Consider the following 18,171-nt stretch of genomic DNA (forward strand, 5'->3'; position numbering starts at 1 on the left):
TTTGAGATGAGAATTTCTAATTACATTTTTTATTTTTAGAAAGTATATTGTAATGTGATTGAAAGAAGAGTTGTCAGCCTGCCAGCTGCAGATCATAACCTACCCCATAAATGTACATGAATAGTCAGAGACAAACACATAGGGGGTCAGACAGAAGTGTCTGAGGGCAGACATGTTCTAGTTACCCATGTCAACCAATCAGAGCTCAGCTTACATTTTAAAAACAGCTGTGGGAAAGTGAAATCAGAGCCCTGATTGGTTTCCATAGGCAACTAGAACATGTCTGCCCTCACTTATGATAAATGTCCCCAATATACTGTATGTCCACCATATGTATCAGACGGCCGAACCTACTGTCTCTGGGCTTCTCTATTACTGACAGATGTGAATTCCAGAAGTGGCTCCTTTAAAGAGAACCTGTCAGCAGGTTTTACATCAGCACCTAACCTACCAGCACCTCATATAGGGGGTGAAATGTAATTTCTAGAATTCACTCATTTATGTGAAATCTCAACCATTTACCTATAAAATAAAATCTCAGCCTAAGTGGCAAATATGACTCTTCTGATATTCTTGGATTCTTATGTTTAAGTTGCATTCACACAAACGTATGGGGGATGTATATACGGTACAAATTTACAGCTACATATACGTCCTGTATACGACTCCTCCTCTCCGCAGCACCCGGCCGTAGCTGTGTGGGCACACGTTCATGTGCATGCAGCCTTAATATGACACAAAACCATAAAACTAAAAATAGGGGGCTTCTGAAGTGACTCTTCCCCTGCAACTACTAAACTTGACTCATCTCATGTGAAAATGGGATGAGAAGAGTCATATTTGCCTGACTTTGGGGGATTTTTTTTATAGGTAAACGAGGGAGACTTCACATAAAAAGAGGGACCTTAGGGACCGAGTAGTTTAATGAGGTAAAATCTGTTGACAGGTTTCTTTTAAAATATCCTTTGCTATCATTTTATAATTTCTGTATCTTCATTAATTTTATGTAATTTTGTCTTTCCATGTAAAATGTCAAGTTGGAATGTGTGATTTTCTTACAGTCTTTCCATGTACATCATTCCATGTACATGAAGGAGATGCCATATTTAACTTTCCAGTCACATTTATTTGTATGTCACCCTCTTATCTAGTGCCTGAAGCATCTCGCCACTTGCCAGTCAGTGTGATGTTGTCCTGTCTTATGGCGTCTCCTGTCTCCTCTCCGTCATTTTGACAGGAATCTTGTTTTCTTTGAAGCCATTGTTACATGCCATGTCACATAGTCTGTCCTGTCACTCTGTCCCCTCAGTGCTGCATTGATAACTATGAAGACCTTCTCAAGTTGCTCTTATCACATGGTGCTAATGTTAATGTCACAGACAACGAGCTCTGGACGCCTCTTCACGCAGCGGCGACCTGCGGACACACCAACCTGGTGCGGATACTCATCCAGCAGTAAGTATATTTCTGTCATAAATCAATCTGACATAGGGATATATCCAAGCAGTATATAATCTGGGTAAGGAGGCAGTTCACACACCACTCCACCTAAAGAAAATTGGAATTTTTACAAGAAAATATTGTGTAAGCTATGAACACTAGCATCATTTTACATCTAAAGTATCATCACTGAAAAAAATTAAGCAACTTAGCAAATAGTCTTTATTACAAAATCCCCTTATATTTTAGTGTGTACAGCTGTTATGCAGTAGTGTGCATCTCCATGGTAACAGACAACAAACACACTCTGTGTAGTCTGATCCTGTAGTTATGCTTCATCTACATTTACATAAGTGCGAACAAATCTGTTATCACCTTTTTTCATGCAGAACTACTGATGGTGGTATGTAGCAGTTCTGGAGATGTTTAAAGGAAATCTACCATCAAAATCCATCATGATAAACCAGGGACATTGCTCATAGATCCAGGCACCGTGACTGTGGTAATCTTCTTATATTTGTTATCTATGGCCTCCTTCCTTCTAAAATTAACTTTTTAAATTATGGTAATGAGTCTGAAGGGCTCTGGGGGAATTAGTTACCAGAGAACCTCGGTGCTGTAGCATCATAGGCTGTTACACTGTGCAGGAGCACTTCTCCCCTCCCACTGTGTGAGATTACAGCAGGCAGAGTGTGGGAGAAGTATTGAGGGGGGGAGGCGAGACAGTATAAGCCTGTGAAGCTATAGCATGGAGGGGCACTGGTAACATCCCCCACCATCACATAATTTTTAAAGTAAATTTAGAAGGAAGGAGGCCATAGATAACAAATATAAAAGGATTTTCAAAGTCACAGTGCCTGGATCTATGAGTAAGTGTCTCTGGTTTATTATGATGGATTTTGATGCTTGATTTTAACAGTGCCTATGTATGTTATTGACTAAAAAATGTCATTAGATTGTCCATGTTTGCTGTGGTTGTGTCCTCACACTGCTGTGCTCTTAGCCCTTTGCAATTCAGCTGTCCCATCCCTCTCTTGAAGTAAAAGGTGTAACAAACTTCTAGTTGTATATTACCAGTTACTCAGAGCAGGAAGAGGAGTTATGCAGAGAAATGTAATGCAGAGAGCTAAGTGCACAGCAGTGTGAAAACACTTTCCCTGTGTACTTGGAGAAGTTACAATCCTGGAATATAAATTCACTAGCAACACGCACACAGGTATAGTAACACAGCTCTCCAGGGCCTATGCCTAACACTGGCTGCACTTAGAGTTGCTGACAGATGCCCATTAAGGGATTAAACTGTATTTTCTCTGCTTAACCACATTATATAATTTATGGATAAATATAAGTGGGCCTGGTGATGTTACCAGTGCATGCGGTATAGTCTCCAGGCCTAAGGGAACTATTAAGTTTGTTCTGCTAAATACAGCATTTACTTAATGTTATTAAGAACTTCCTTCATCACCACATGGGAAATATAAGCTGGATATACAGATATAGTCAGTCCCATTAGCTATTCCGCCACCTAGTGGTTACAAGCCGTACGTGTCTAGATTCTAAGCTGCTATAAGTGGTGAGGAGGTGTACCAACCTATTAGCATCAACAATTACACACGTATTATGTTTCCATGGCTGATAATCTCCTACAATATACGCAAGCAGCAGTGCCGACTCCTTACATCAATCCTGGACGTTTCTCTACATATATTTACTGTACACATGTACATAGATTAAGGAATAGATTTTGTGTACACAAGATTGAATGGCCAGAGCTTCACATGCACATTCACATGACCTCCGTAGTCAAAGTTGAACATGAACATGAAGGTCTCCCGTTTATCGGACATCTATGACATATCCTATAGATAAACGTGGGAATATCCCTTTAACACCAACCCACTTCTGTCTTACTCTGTACTCACTACATTGCGCCTGATCACAGGGGCCCCGTTCTCACTATTGCGTGGAGTGCCAGGTCAAGCATACGTACTGCCACTCCATTTGCTGTCTATGGAACTACTGGAAGTTACTGAGCACAGCGCTCGAGGATCTCTGGCACCAGTGTCGGACTGGCCCACCTGAGTACCAGAGGATCCTCCGGTGGGCCCTGGCTCAACCCAATACTGAACCCCTGAGGTCCATCAGAAAACAACACAATTTAAAAGCTGCTAGAGTATATTTCCTGGGGGATAATGAAGAGTGGGATTGATTTTCTCTGGTGGTCTTAAGGAAACCCAGTCCGACACTGTCTGGCACTCTCAACGTACGGATAGACAGTGCGACCACGATGCAGTTGTGATGTGGCCAGCTGCATCAATTAAGGAATTGTGCCGATAATTTAATAATAAAATAATTATTTAGCGACTGATCTGTGAGGGTGGTGGGTACTAAGCACCTTCCAATCTGCTTGATCAATAAAAAGTTCTGGAATACCCCATCAGGCCCAGATTGGTTAGTTTGCTGTCCTCACCTTCTATATAACCATCCTGATTAAAATACACAGGCAGGACTTTTTAACATGGCAAAATAGTGGACACTCTAAGGCCCCTTCTCCACTGGCGTTTTTCACGCGCGAGTTCTGCGCGTGCATTTGACGCTCAGAACTCGCATTGCACTCTGTCCCATTGTATTCAATGGGTCTTTCTCCATTAGCGTGGTTTTTAACGCGCGTGCTTGCGTTCGTTTGCACGCGCGTCAAAATCGCAGCATGCTCTATTTTTGCAGGTCACGCGCGTTTTTCACGCCCCATTCAAGTCTATGGAGATGCATCAAGAACGCAATGTGCAATGCGTTTTAAACGTAAGGGTTGCTAGGTGACCAGAATAACATTATTTCCCCTGCTCGCGATCGAGCATTTAATTAAAAAAACACAATGAAGAACAGTGAAGAATAGAATAAAATCATTGTACACAGTGAACACAGTGACCACAGGATCATTTAAGATAAAAACACAGTGCAGAACACAGTGCAGAATAGATTACAGATGTTCGGCACATCTGCTTACTTGTCGGGAGATACGCGCGGAACGGTGCGAACAAAATAGCATGTGAAGAACAATATATATGTGTGAAGAATACATTGCAGATGTATGGAAACATCTGCAATGTGTTCTTTACACACATATATATTGTTCTTCACATGCTATTTTGTTCGCGCCGTTCCGCGCGTATCTCCCGACAAGTAAGCAGATGTGCCGAACATCTGTAATCTATTCTGCACTGTGTTCTGCACTGTGTTTTTATCTTAAATGATCCTGTGTTCACTGTGTTCACTGTGTACAATGTTTTTATTCTATTCTTCACTGTTCTTCACATCTGCTAAATTGTCGGGAGATAATATACGCGCGGAACAGTGAAGAATAGATCGCCGATGTTTGCAAATTATCAGAAGACATTATTTTTCAATTAAATAACACATTTTAATCCCAAACCATGGTCCCTTTGAAATATGCTCGAGTCTCCCATTGAATCGCGCGTCAAAAATGCGCCGAAAACGCAAAAAAAACGCAAATTACTCCAAGGAAAAATGCAACAAAAACGCAGCAAAAACGTCAGTTTTTCACGCATTGCACACGCACGTGAAACGCAACGCTAGTGTGCAAGAGGCCTAACAGAAGCATATTATAGTGAGTGGGATCTTTTAGGCACTGTTAGTGCCCATCATTCACAGAAAGTCATAATGCCTGTGCGAACAAAGCCTGATTGGAGGCTGAAGATCTTAAATCTCATCCACAAGCATTGCAATAAAAAAAAAAAAAAGTAAAAATTCCACTATAAGTTTACGGTATGGATGCTGATGGTTAACTCTATGGTAATGTGCTAAGAGACTGGATGTTTCTCAAGTTAAAGATAGGACCCATACCATGGGCCAGATTGAGATAGACGGAGGCAAAATCTGGTGGGGTCCTACTGAATGTAGCCCAAACAGTGATACACATTACTATTCTAAACTATCATGAATATTCTAAACTTTATCCTACTTACAAGTTAGCCTAGCTGGCACAATGTTAGTGGTAGTAGTACTGACTACTACTCCCAGTCACCATGCCAGTCCCATGCACCACTGCTTCCCTGACATTTTTATCTCATTCTCTCACTGATGAGTCACTGCTAGTGGGGGCACCATTAGGAATAGAGTGGTGGGGGCCCCTGGGCGCACGCCCCTGGAACCCTCTCTATAATCTGGCCCTGCTCATATTACATGGATAGTACAAAGGAATACTGGGAGAGTTTAGTTCTGAAGCCTGCAGGAGGGTGAATGCAGCTCTGGATTATGATACAATCTATAAATCTGGATCAAAACTCAAATAGTTGACTCATATATATGTAGACTCTAGAGATTCTGTAACACTTTAGGTCTTCACAGAATTGTGCTTCTCTCTCCAGTGGTGCAGATCTGCTGGCAGTTAATGCTGATGGTAATATGGTCTACGACCTGTGTGAGGAGGAAGCTACGCTCAACGTCATAGAAAACTGCATGACCTACAAAGGTGAGGGGAAATAGTGTGACAAGGGGTTAACATATTCCTGACCTCAAGGAAATTAGAGCTAATCTTCTCGTTGTCCATCTCCATCCAGGCATCACACAAGAAATGGTTAATGAGGCCCGGCAGGCCCCGGAGCGCCACATGCTGAATGATGTCAGAGCGCTGGTAGCAGCCGGACAGGACCTGAACAGAACTGACAGCCAGGGGGCCACTCTGGTGAGGGAAAGGGCTGTACACCCAATGTTTCACTCGGGGAACATATTGTAGTCAGAATTACCCAATACACAATCCCATGCACCTGGAAGCCATGCCACCAAATCTACATTACAAAAAGAAAAACGGAATTATTATAGGGTTTTGTGTTGATAACTTTTGAAACACAAGAGATATTGTAAATCAATTTGTAGATCAATTTCTGAAACAATTCTGGTCTTCTTTGATATGTTACATGGCCGCATTCCCATTAGTAAAATCCAATATGGCGTATTTCAAGATGGCGGACATGTTCCGGACATAGGCTAAAAGATAGACCCCCTCATCCATTTCTTGATGGGGTGTCAGAGATGTCATTGTGGCATCCAATGTGAATGGCTTCGTAGTTGTTTCCCATGGTATAAATCAATTGCATAAATAAATGATTTGTGATAACCCTAAACCCTGCCACCAACATTTACACCCTCAGATATGATAGAAAATTGCCTCTTAATGTCAAAAATGTATCTATAAAAAAAAATTCATAGGACATATGCGAATAAGCTACAAAATAATCACATTTTCCCTGAGATGAGTCATGCTGAAATCGCTAGAGGGGGAACATCACTTTAGACGCTTCTATTTTGGGCTCTGTAGCGGTCTGGATTGCAAGATGCAGATAGAGATCCAATTCCAAACTATATTGATTCTTAGGGTGCATTCACACATTACATTTGTTAGTGCAATGCAGTGACGTTTACAATGTAACATTGGGGCACATTTACTTACCTGTCCCTGCGCGATCACCGAGGTGCGTTCCCCGACTCCAATGCACTGTGCCGCGATATCCTGCATGTGTCGCTTCCCCGCTGAGGTCCGCCGGAGTTCACCTTCTTCTTCCTGGTGCATGTAAAAGCTTGATTTTGCAATACAAATGCAAAGTTAAATCCTGCAGTTTGTCCGAATCCGTCGGATCGTCCGACGGCCCTCTGCCAGATTTCCGTCACACGAAAGCCAGTGCAGATGCGCCAGAAACCACTATCCCCTGCGTGACCCCCAAAAAGTCGGAAAACCCGACAAAAATGTGGCTGCGGGACCCTTAGTAAATAAGCCCCATTGTGTTTGCATTGTGTTTACACTATGTTAACACAATGTAAACACATGAATGTACCCTTAGGTTCTTGGTTTTATGGAGCCTAAGATAGGATTGTCTAAAGTGACATTCCCCCTCCTGCCCCTCAGCCTTACTCAGGCTGAGCCATTTGCAAATTATTTTGGAGACAATTTGTAGGTGATTTTTAAAAAAGGGAGAGGGAATGATTAGAAGTGAATTCTATACCCATGGATGTAACTAAATACTCCAGGCCCCAGGAGTACCTTTCACCAGCTCACATCAACCATTGATGTAGCACTAGCAAGTAGGTTCATTGCCAGGGGTTTAACAAATTAGGGACAGAGGCCTAAAGAATTTTTTTCCCTTACCCCTAAAAATCTATATGTATATTGGAAATACGATATGATATATAATTAGTGATGAGCGCTCCCAACCACAAAGTTCTGGTTCATACCGACCTTTGCGTGTTCGGGTCCCCCAGATCCCGAACTTCATTGGTGTGGGTTGTCCCGAAAGTGAACCCGAGACTCTGTTTTTTTTATAAAGCGGAGTGTTACCAAGTTGAAAATGTGAGATATTGGATGATGATTCACAATATAATGTAATAACATTGGGTTCTCTGATGCTTCAGCTCCATGTCGCAGCCTCTAGGGGATTTGCAGAAGTGGCGGAGATGCTGCTAGAGAATGGGGCCTGTGTGGATGTAAAAGACCCGGACATGTGGGAACCTCTTCATGCTGCAGCATTTTGGGGACAGGTAAGGACTGTATAGACTATGACACAAGTATCTTCATCAGATATCTCTGTATTTCTGCTCATACAAAAAGGGCTGTGTCCTGTTGTCTCCTACGTCCAGAATCATCAAGGATTCAGTCAATAAATTACAATTTACATGGAATCTTTTGCCATAAATCTTTGGTCAATTTACTCTGCTCCCCCTGCTCTATAACATGATGAAAATAGATTGGACTCTGTATTGATGGTGAAAGATTTCTGTCAAGTTAAGTCCACTTTTCTTAGAAGACACATGAGGATTGTATAATTATGGCAGTGGAGAATCCTTGTACCCCGCATTCGCCCCATAAATCCATCAGTACATCGCATGCTGATGGTGACTGTAGTCAGTGAATGGTCATAACACAGATTATTTCTTGTGAGATAGAAAGGTGGCTCTTTGAATAATGGAAAAGATAATGATTTGTCTCTTAATGTCGTCCTAAATGCTTCACAGATTTACGTGGCAGAGATTCTGGTGTCACATGGGGCCAGTTTGAATCGGAAAACTTCTTTGGATGAAACTCCTCTTGGTGAGTTGGTTTAGCATATAGTCTGAGAACACACAGAAGAGATTCTCCTTCATCACCAAAGTGTATGGACAAGTCAAGACAGTCAATGCCAATTCGGCAATTGCCATAAATTGTAACTGTTTCTGTCATTTTTGATGTCCAGATTTCTAAATGATACCACTAAAATATCAGTCATGTCCTCTGACAGGTCCTTTAGAAACATTTATATTCCTAAAAAGTAACAATTGTGAAGCATCATTCACTAGAATTCTGTATTGTTCTGTTCCTCTGTTATTTCTCCGGGAAACCCATGGATAAAATGGGCAACAGGGTACAACCCTAGAGGGTCTGAAATAACAAGTAAAAATATAAACATGTTAGGTTTCTCCCTCCCCCCAAATGTCCAGTCTATAACAAAATAACAATAATTATCCCATATGGTAAATGGTGTGTTAGAGAAGAACAATAAAAATTTCTGAATTGCCACATCACCATTTTGCAGCCATAAAAATAATTTGAATTCCAAATCTCGGCAAAAATTACACCTTACAGCTTAAAAATTAGAGAAATTTGTTTTTACAGGTATTATGACATAATAAAACTACCGTATATACTCGAGTATAAGCCGACCCAAGTATAAGCCAAGGCCCCTAATTTTACCACAAAAACCTGGTAAAACCTACTGTATATTTTGTTTACTCGTGTATAAGCCGAGTTTGGGTTTTCAGCACATTTTTTTGTGCTGAAAAACTAGGCTTATACTGGAGTATATATGGTATATATAATTTGGTCTCTCCATGAATGCACTTACATAATAATAAAAGGGATGTATCATTTGGACTGCACAGTGAAAGTATATAGGGTTTTTTCCCAGTTTCCCAGTACATGGCCGCAGATCACAAGCCGAATATTCCTCAGTGAATGAAAAAAGCAAAATGATATTTCTTGTAGAAGGAGGGGAGGGAAAAATGTAAAATCAGAAAAAAGCCTGATTCTTAAAGGGTTATTGACAAGTTGCACTTTAACTTAATAGAGAGGAGAAATATTCCCAAATTTGACAACAAATGACATTGAAGATTGGATTTCAAAAACATTTGCAACATCCCCCACCAGGGCCTATCCATTTCTTGGGGCCTGGAGACAGCTGGGGCCCAGAATACCGGAATGGCTGGCTAGTGCGGCCTTGGGCACTCTTTGGTCACGGTGCTCGGTATGGGAACCGGAGGGCTGACCTACAGCCTGGCAGCCTGTTGTGTGCAAGAAATATGGAGGGAGAGGCTGATGTAGTGGTTTCTCCCTAGGCAAACCCCTGAGTGTCTGTAGCATGAGTCCCTTGGTAATGGATGGGAAAGCCCGTGGCGGTAAGCAGCCGTATCCAGGGATCAGACGGAGGCAACATTGTGCAAATCAACTTACAGTTTTTTACTGAACAGCAGGCAATGGACCAAACACGGTTTACAATGGGTTCTGGTTACTGGACTGGTCATGGAGAGTGGTCTGCAGGAAAGGTGTACACAGCCTGATAGTAGATGCAGACTGGGTTGGTTCAGGGAGAATTGTGTCCAAGTGGTGGAAGCTGCAGTTCTGGGCTCAAGTCTCCAGACTTGCCCCGGGTGCCAGCCAGTAGGCCTGAGGCACTAGTAGTTCCTGGGATAAAATGGCTGTAGCAACACTGAAGGTATGCTGCTCACAGACCATGAGGTAAGACTCTCTTCTCTGACCATGTGCTCTCTCCCAGCAGAGGTTATTATACTCCTAACAGGCACATCATTGGATAATTACATACACCAGTAAACTGTTGCCATTCCAGGCAGTATATACAGTAAACTAAGTTCTCCTTCCATTATCTTCTGGATGAGTTGCGCAGGCTCACCAGATAGATCCTAGCATGGAGAGGGCGCTATTCACAACTACCACCTTGCCTATACGTTGGCAGGGGTGTTGCACATGACACCTAAGGTAACATTTAAATGGCTCAAGATAGGAAAACGATACATAAGTATTTTAGGTACATATTGCTGTATGCAGATGCTGGATGTACCGTGGGCTTTCATATGTTCTCTATTTTTAATATCAGTGACATAGGATCCGTTTTGTCGCTGTCACTTATATGTATCTATCGCTTGTCCCCAGATCTGTGTGAGGACGAGGACCTCCGCTCCCTGCTCCTGGAGCTAAAGCACAAACACGACCTCATAATGAAATCTCAGCAGAAAAACAAGTCCTCTCTAAGCCGCAGGAGCTCCAGTACAGGGAGTCACGGGTAAGTCACAAAGTGCCGCCGGCTTTTAGAGGGAACCCGTCAGGGTGATATGAGATACTAAACCAACTACAGGTTCTTATAGTGTCCCAGATTGTCCTGTATTTTATTACCTCCTTACCATCAATTAAAACCCAAACTTATGTACTTACCTCTGGAACTCTCGGCACCTGTGTGGTGATACAATGAAACTGCTGTACACCCCGGCTTCACCGCACATAGGCTGTAGGTACGGCGGATTATCAATAAAGTCAGGGTGTACAACTGAATCACCGTTCTGGCGCCAGGAACACCAGGGATGAGTCCTATGTGTCTGATAAGACTCCACTTTAAGTAAGTGAAAGTGCCCGATTTTGGATAATAAAGGAAATCTACCATTTGTTTTTATGGTTTGTGAAGCAAACATACCTTGAGAATGTTGTAGCTACACTGATGCTGTAACATATCTTGTTTAATTCCATGAACTGACTGGTTTTGCTTAAAAAACAATCATAAAATTAAGGAATCCAAAGTAACAAAGGGTCGCGGCACTTCTTAAAAAGCAATGTATTCTTTACTTCTTCATTTTAAAATTGCAGAGGACATGGCAGAGGTTTTGCCTACGCGTTTCGAGCGTTAGGTGCTCTTAGTCATGGCATAAATTTTGTATAACACAGTAACAATTTAAAACAAGCAGCAGCCAATCCCTGTATCGAGGGTGTGTGCTGTTGAAACGGTGATTCGCCAGAAGGGAAAACGCCCAACATAGCTCATCTCCCTATACAACAGACTGATTCTAATATCAAACAACATCACACATATATGGTAACGAAATAAAGATATAAATTTCTTCATATACGCAAGCAACAAAGTCAAATCCTGTACTGTTCATCTAAATTCATATGTATATATCAGAAGAAAAAGCCAAGCTCGCCATCATTTGTCCATAGTCAATTCAGTCTGAATGGGGACCTACAACTCACATCCACCGAAATGAGAAAATCCACAATTCCGCTGTCATTTGTCCATGATATGTTAAGTCTGAATAGGGACCTAAAACTCGCATACAATGAAATTTAAAAAAAGAAAAATCTACAATTCCGCTGTCATTTGTCCATAATATATTAAGTGTGAATAGGGTCCTACAACTCACATCCAACAGAAAAAAAACAAAAAAACTGCAATTCCGCTGTCATTTGTCCATAGTCTATTAAGTCTGAATAGGGACCTACAACTAAATTAAGGACCTTGGGAAAGCTGGGTGCCATACAGAGTTCAGAACTTTCTGAATTGTCTAGATGGGACGAATCAACCTAAATTTGGATGACTCATACACAGCAGCTGGGGGATGGTGCGGCGATTGATTACTTCAGCCTTTCTGGGACAACACAGTGAAGATGTATTCCAAGTTAATGCTGGGCAGAACAAGGCTGGAGCAGTGTATAATTAGGGTGAGGAGAAGCGCTGGGGCAGCCACAGGAGCGACAGAGCCTCATTATCATAATTTTTTAATTGTTTTTGACAACTCAACTCGGTTTAGGGATTAAACAATAATGCATAATAACAAATGGTAGATTTCCTTTAAGGATCTGTAGTTGGTTTGCTTATCAAGTCATCACTACAAGACTTTTTATTGGTGGGGTCTGGGAGAATATGTCACCCCCTTAATGGAGCTCTACCACCAAAATCCATGATGATAAACCAGGGACATTACTCATACACTCACCGGCCACTTTATTAGGTACACCAGGCACCGTGACTGTGGTAATCTTCTCATATTTATTATCCATGTCCTCCTTCCTTCTAATATCCATTTGTAGAGGAGCACTGGGGGGTGTTACCTGAGCCCCTTTGTTATAATGTCTCTCCATCCCCCTGGTCCCTCAGTTCATCCCCCTTCTTCTGTCGGCTGTAATTTGACACTGTGGGAGAGGGGAAGTGCAACAGCCTGTGTAACAGCCTGCGAAGCTACAGCACATAGGGGCTCTAATAACACCCCCAAGTGAAGTAGAAGTAAGGAAGCCATGGATAACAAATATAAGAAGGTTACCATAGTCACAGTGCTTGGATTGTGCTCAAATGATGCTGTTCATAAGCTCCTACACAGAAAACAAATTTTCTTCACCAGAATGCTACAGACAGCTAATGTTTTATACAGATTGTGCGTTCATAATTTGTTATACTATACAATGGGAGCAGCTTCTCATGTGTCGGGGTCAGTCAGAGCGGCATTCAGTGGATCTTTTTATTCTCAGCCTAAAAAAAGATAAAAGACAAATAAATCAACATCCTGTGATGAGAGGATGCAGCTGCTCACCCCCCACGAGGCTTAGATACATGAAAAAACATAAGAATATCTAACGTAACACAAATGTCAGGGCCAGCGCACTACAATACTCACATCTCAAGGAAAGATACAAAACGTCTGGTTTTGATTGGCAGAATGGGGGACTTCAGGTCCAGCTGAGTTGCCTTATACAAACTGGGACTTATGGGATCAACTCATCCTATATGCCATCCTTAAAGGCAATCTAATCATAAAATCAATATCCATCCTGATAAACCAGGGACACTTACTCGTAGATCCAGGCACCAAGACTGTGGTAATCTTCTTATATGTGTTATCCATGGCCTCCTTCCTTCTAAAATCAACTTTAACAATTATGCTAATGAAAAGCCTTTGGGGGTGGAGATTTCCAGAGCCCCTCCATGCTGTAGCTTCACATGTTGCATGGTTACAAGTTTTCCCTTAGCCTCAGGATAATTTGTTAATTGCTGGGACTCCCTTGGATTACTTATCAGTCCCATATAGATGAATGGAGCTGTAGATATTTGGGGTGTACAACGGAGCCCTGTTCTCATGATCCATGAGGTCCCCACCACAGATAAACAGTTACTCCCTATTCTGTCAATAGGGAGTAACTTGTTATAAGCGGACAATCCCTTTACAGAACAAAACTCCTTTAAGGTTCTTAGAGAATTGTTATATTCTGGGAAATACAAGTAAAACAGACTAAGACATGTCAGTGTTGGTGACAGGCCCTCTTTAAAGGGGTGGTCCCATGCAGACAAGTTGGCTTCTCACAGCAAACCACACACTGTTCTTGCAAATGGCTGTCAAGATAATCCATATCAGCGCATAATGTGGGATCTGCTCTTACATGTACAGACATATAGAGGATGGCCCCAAGCGTGTAGATGGTGCTTGTTATGGAAAATCCATGAAAGATACGAAATTGTCAGCATAGGACTCATTGTAGCTTCCTAAAAATCGCTTTATCTTTCAGAAAGGTGGTACGACGCGCCAGCTTATCGGAGAGAACGAACATGTACAGGCGGGAGTATGAGAAGGAAGCTGTGGTGTGGCAGTGCCTGGTGTCTGCAGGAGATCCTGAGGGGACTCAAGATGATGAAGATGGCAGTCCTGACATGCAAAGGGTAAACACTAACCCTACAGCTACCCGAATGGGATATATATACACATAGGGGGGAATTATCAGGGCTTCTGCACCACACCAGTGGTCTATTGCTAGCACTTTCCCCCTTTCCGGCGTGGCATGGGGGGCCATTAAGGTGGGGCGCGGCCAGGCAGGGGGTTGAGCACGGCCAACGGGGCGTGAGCTGGTGCTTTCATATGTGAAAATTTGCCGGATGCGTTTATTTCTATGGCACAGACCTCCGTTGGTGCAGCAGTGAGGCTATCCTATGCTGGCACACGAGCGCCCCCAAACACACACATATATATATATACCGTTTATAGAGAAAATTTGTTGCTACACTTCTGTTAAAGAAAGAATAACCCACCGATACTGATAGAAGTCATGAAACATTTGACACTACTTAAAATTAACTAAAGCGAACCAGACATTGAATTATCGACAAACATGTAAAGTCCATCTCCATCAACCCTTTTTTTTTAGAAGCTAAAACATTGAAGCAATTTTTTTTAAATTCAGAAAAGTAGATGATATATAGTAAACTTGGTAATATAAATGATTAAGTAATGCAGCTCTTTACTTAATGATAAGTTAAGTGCTTTTTTTCCGTTCTTCCTCTTTTATTGAGCAGTGTAAGCCTTCTGAGGCCCCGCCCAATTCAGACAGATAAGGAGGCTAATGGTTAACTCTTTCCATATTTAGAGACTGGTATCCAGGGACAAAGGGGTATTCCCATCTGGACATTCAAATTTAATTTTAATTTCTTCAATTGTGTGTTATTAAAAAAAATCCCTGTCTGAAGATAATTTCCAATAAATGTAACCCTAAAGACTGGTGTCTGCTCAGTAGTGATAACACCTCAGGTTTATTCACATGATATGTCACAAATAGGTGATAGATGCAGTTCCCGCCTCTGGGACTCACAACTATCTTGGGAACCGAGGTGCGCTAACCTCCTTCCCGCATCCAAGTTGAATGGAGAACGCGCCGGGCATGAAGCTCCGACAAGAGCTGAGACTAAACACAAGACGATTCTATAGAGCTAAATAATGCGCGGCCATGCATGCGTGGCACAGTCTCCATTCAGCCCGGCTGTGGGCAGGAGGTTAGTGAACCTCTATTCCCGAGACTATTACCTCTATTCCTGTGTCTCCCAGGAGCAGGACCTACATGTATCATCGATTCATGACATATCGGGGCAAATTTACTTATCTGGTCCCGTGACGATCCCCGATTTGGGCGTTCCGAAGAAGATGAAGTCCGGCGCGATTCACGTAGATCATGCACTCGAGTTTCTGCATCCGTTGCTTCCCCGCTGAGGTTCACCTTCTTATTCCCGGTGCTTGTAAGTGCATATCTTGCGACACACTTAAAAATGTTAAATCCCGCGCGTAGTCTGAATCCCGCAGGTTGTCCCACGGCCCGCCCCCCGATTTGTGTCACATGCAAGAAGGGGCCGATGCGTCAAAATCCGATCACGTGTGGCAAAATCCCCTGTTAAATGCGGCGCAAAACACAAATTGTTGGGAAACCCAACGAAAATGCTCTCTGCGGACCCTTAGTAAATGAACCCCTCTATGTTGATAAGCCTGAGGTGATATCACTACAGAGAAGGCACCACTGACCCGATAATAAGATGAGATGATGTGACAGACTCAAAGGTTATACCGTAGTTATTGTCAAAGTCAATAATGTTCCACTATGTATCTTACTTACAGAGGGATTCCGTGGATCTAAACTCCGTCCTGTCATCTCCAGAGACCTTTTCGGAAACCCCATATAGGAACGGGTACTGCTCTCCTCTACCTCCTTTCTACTGTTCCCAAACTATTACAGATTCGCCGGTCCCCACCCCTCTGACCAATGGTAACAGCAATCACTCCTTATCCTCGTATTCCCAAAGTCCCATGTGGAGTGGAATCCTGGACCAGGCGCCCCTTACCCTCTCAGAACTAAAAAGACAGAGGATGGCAGCCAAGCAGGGGCGCTACCTGGCCAGGAGTACTAGTGAGCTGCTCGGATCTGGAAGTATAGATTACTCCAGTGACCCCGGGACCCCTCCATGGTGCTCTAATGGGACCCCAGTATACTACACACCCGGCAGTGGAGACCCTCCAATCTTACGGCTCAAGTCTCCAGTAGAGGATGAAGATCATGAGGCGGGGAGGATGTTGCGTTGCTGTCGGCTGTCATAACCGGGGGTAAACAGTGTTTGCATCAGTATTGTATCTGTGTTATACGCAGAGCATGGGGGGTGTATACATGTAACATACCTGAAGTGTATATATGCGGAGTTACATGTATGTGTACACAGAATTATGTAGATCTGTACATAGTGGATGTTATAAGCATATATGGGAGAGCTGGGAGACTATAGACATGTACATATACAGTGCTCGTGTAGACTACAATTAAAGGGTTTGTCCATCCCATTGAAACGGGAAGCACCAGTCCTTATGCAAAGGCTTCCAGTTTCTATGAGGACATGTGACCCCTGTAGCCTATCCCTGGCATTTTGGTGGCCAGTGACAGTCTGTGGTAGCCACACTTTATTGTCCAGGACACACAGACGGGTGGTGATCTGGCAATCCCTATAGTGAAACCCCTTTAAATGACTGGTCATATGTAAATATGTAAAATGGAGGAATATTTATAGCGCTGCGTAATTCTGTACATGCGCAGCAGTGTATATAGAACGCTGTATATAAAGACAAAGGATGTATGTTATATGGCAAATAGGATTCTGTATTTAAAGATTGGTGTATGAAGAACAGAGAGGATTCTGGGTGGTACAATTCAAGATGGCGGTGCCTGGGTATAATATGGGTCAGATTTATCTCTCCGTGCTCCAGTTGTTATTTGTAGCCAATCAGAGTTCTGCTTTCATTTTATAAACCACTGTGGGACAATGACAGCTGCGCTCTGATTGGTTGCCATAAGCAAATGAGCAACTAGAACAGTTTTGCTCTCAGACAATTCTGATCCTGTAACCCAGCAGCTGTTAAAAACTACAACTCCCAGCATGTCCTCACAGCCACTGAGTATCATGGAATGCTGGAAGTTGTAGCTCCAAGGCAGGAGTGTATTGTATAGGGTGATACACATTTTCTCAAAATGTTTGTACCCCCCCCCCCCCTCCCAGAAAATAAACATTTTAAAATAAAATTTAATAAATTCTGCATCTTTTCCTTTTTGTAATAAAGTTGGTTTTAACAAAGAAGTTTTGCGTGTCTTCTTATTGATAACATAGTCAGAAGGGAGTCTAGTAGGGAATTTTACATATAGTGGTTAATGCTGATGATAAAACCTACTTTTATTAAAGGCGTTGTCCACTTTCAGCAAATTAAGGATATTGTTTGTGTAAATAAAAGTTAGACAATTTTCCATTACACATTATAGGAGATTCATTGTTTACTTCCTGTGGATAAAAAAACAGTCCCTGGTCATGTGATGTCACACAGATGCACAGCTTGGTTCTGGTACTGTATCTGTGTAGTAGATATTGGATCTTAGAATTTTTTGGTAATTACCCTATTAAATATGTTTAGCTTTGTTATAGTGTAGCAGCAGATTTTGATACATGTATGTTATTGTGCCATAAACACCATAGAGTTTATAACTGGCATTGCTCACTGTCATCTGCTGCCACTCTACAGGTGGCACAAGTCTTGGGGGGGGCATAGTCTGTACAGTCTCCCAGAAAATGATTGCAATTCCACACGTTTTGTTATTCACAGGTTTATTTCCTTTCTGTGTATTACAACAATACAAGGAAATAGAGAAATAAATGGCAATGTAGGGCCCAGTGTCAGAGAGATCAGTTTATATCCTTGGTCAGTGATGGCGAACCTTTTAGAGACAGAGGGGCAAATTTACTTACCTGGCCCATTCGCGATCCAGCGGCGCGTTCTCTGCTCTGGATTCGGGTCCGGCCGGGATTTAAGAAGGTAGTTCCTCCGCCGTCCACCAGGTGGCGC

At 42.5% G+C, this 18,171-nt stretch overlaps 1 protein-coding gene across 1 annotated transcript in view; it reads left to right on the top strand.

Moving 5' to 3' along the window:
- The window catches only part of PPP1R16B (protein phosphatase 1 regulatory subunit 16B), a 40,263-nt gene extending 22,874 nt beyond the window's left edge, over positions 1-17,389 (top strand). The window contains exons 4-11 of the mRNA XM_072112156.1: positions 1,310-1,455; positions 5,826-5,929; positions 6,018-6,142; positions 7,864-7,989; positions 8,464-8,539; positions 10,652-10,781; positions 14,045-14,195; positions 15,913-17,389. Coding sequence (XP_071968257.1) covers positions 1,310-1,455; positions 5,826-5,929; positions 6,018-6,142; positions 7,864-7,989; positions 8,464-8,539; positions 10,652-10,781; positions 14,045-14,195; positions 15,913-16,389 — 1,335 coding nt within the window. The 3' untranslated portion in view covers positions 16,390-17,389. The remainder of the gene's footprint in view (positions 1-1,309; positions 1,456-5,825; positions 5,930-6,017; positions 6,143-7,863; positions 7,990-8,463; positions 8,540-10,651; positions 10,782-14,044; positions 14,196-15,912) is intronic.
- The last annotated feature ends 782 nt before the right edge of the window (positions 17,390-18,171 follow it).

This window comes from Engystomops pustulosus, chromosome 6 (genome assembly GCF_040894005.1).
Source record: "Engystomops pustulosus chromosome 6, aEngPut4.maternal, whole genome shotgun sequence".
NCBI classification, from domain to species: domain Eukaryota; kingdom Metazoa; phylum Chordata; class Amphibia; order Anura; family Leptodactylidae; genus Engystomops; species Engystomops pustulosus.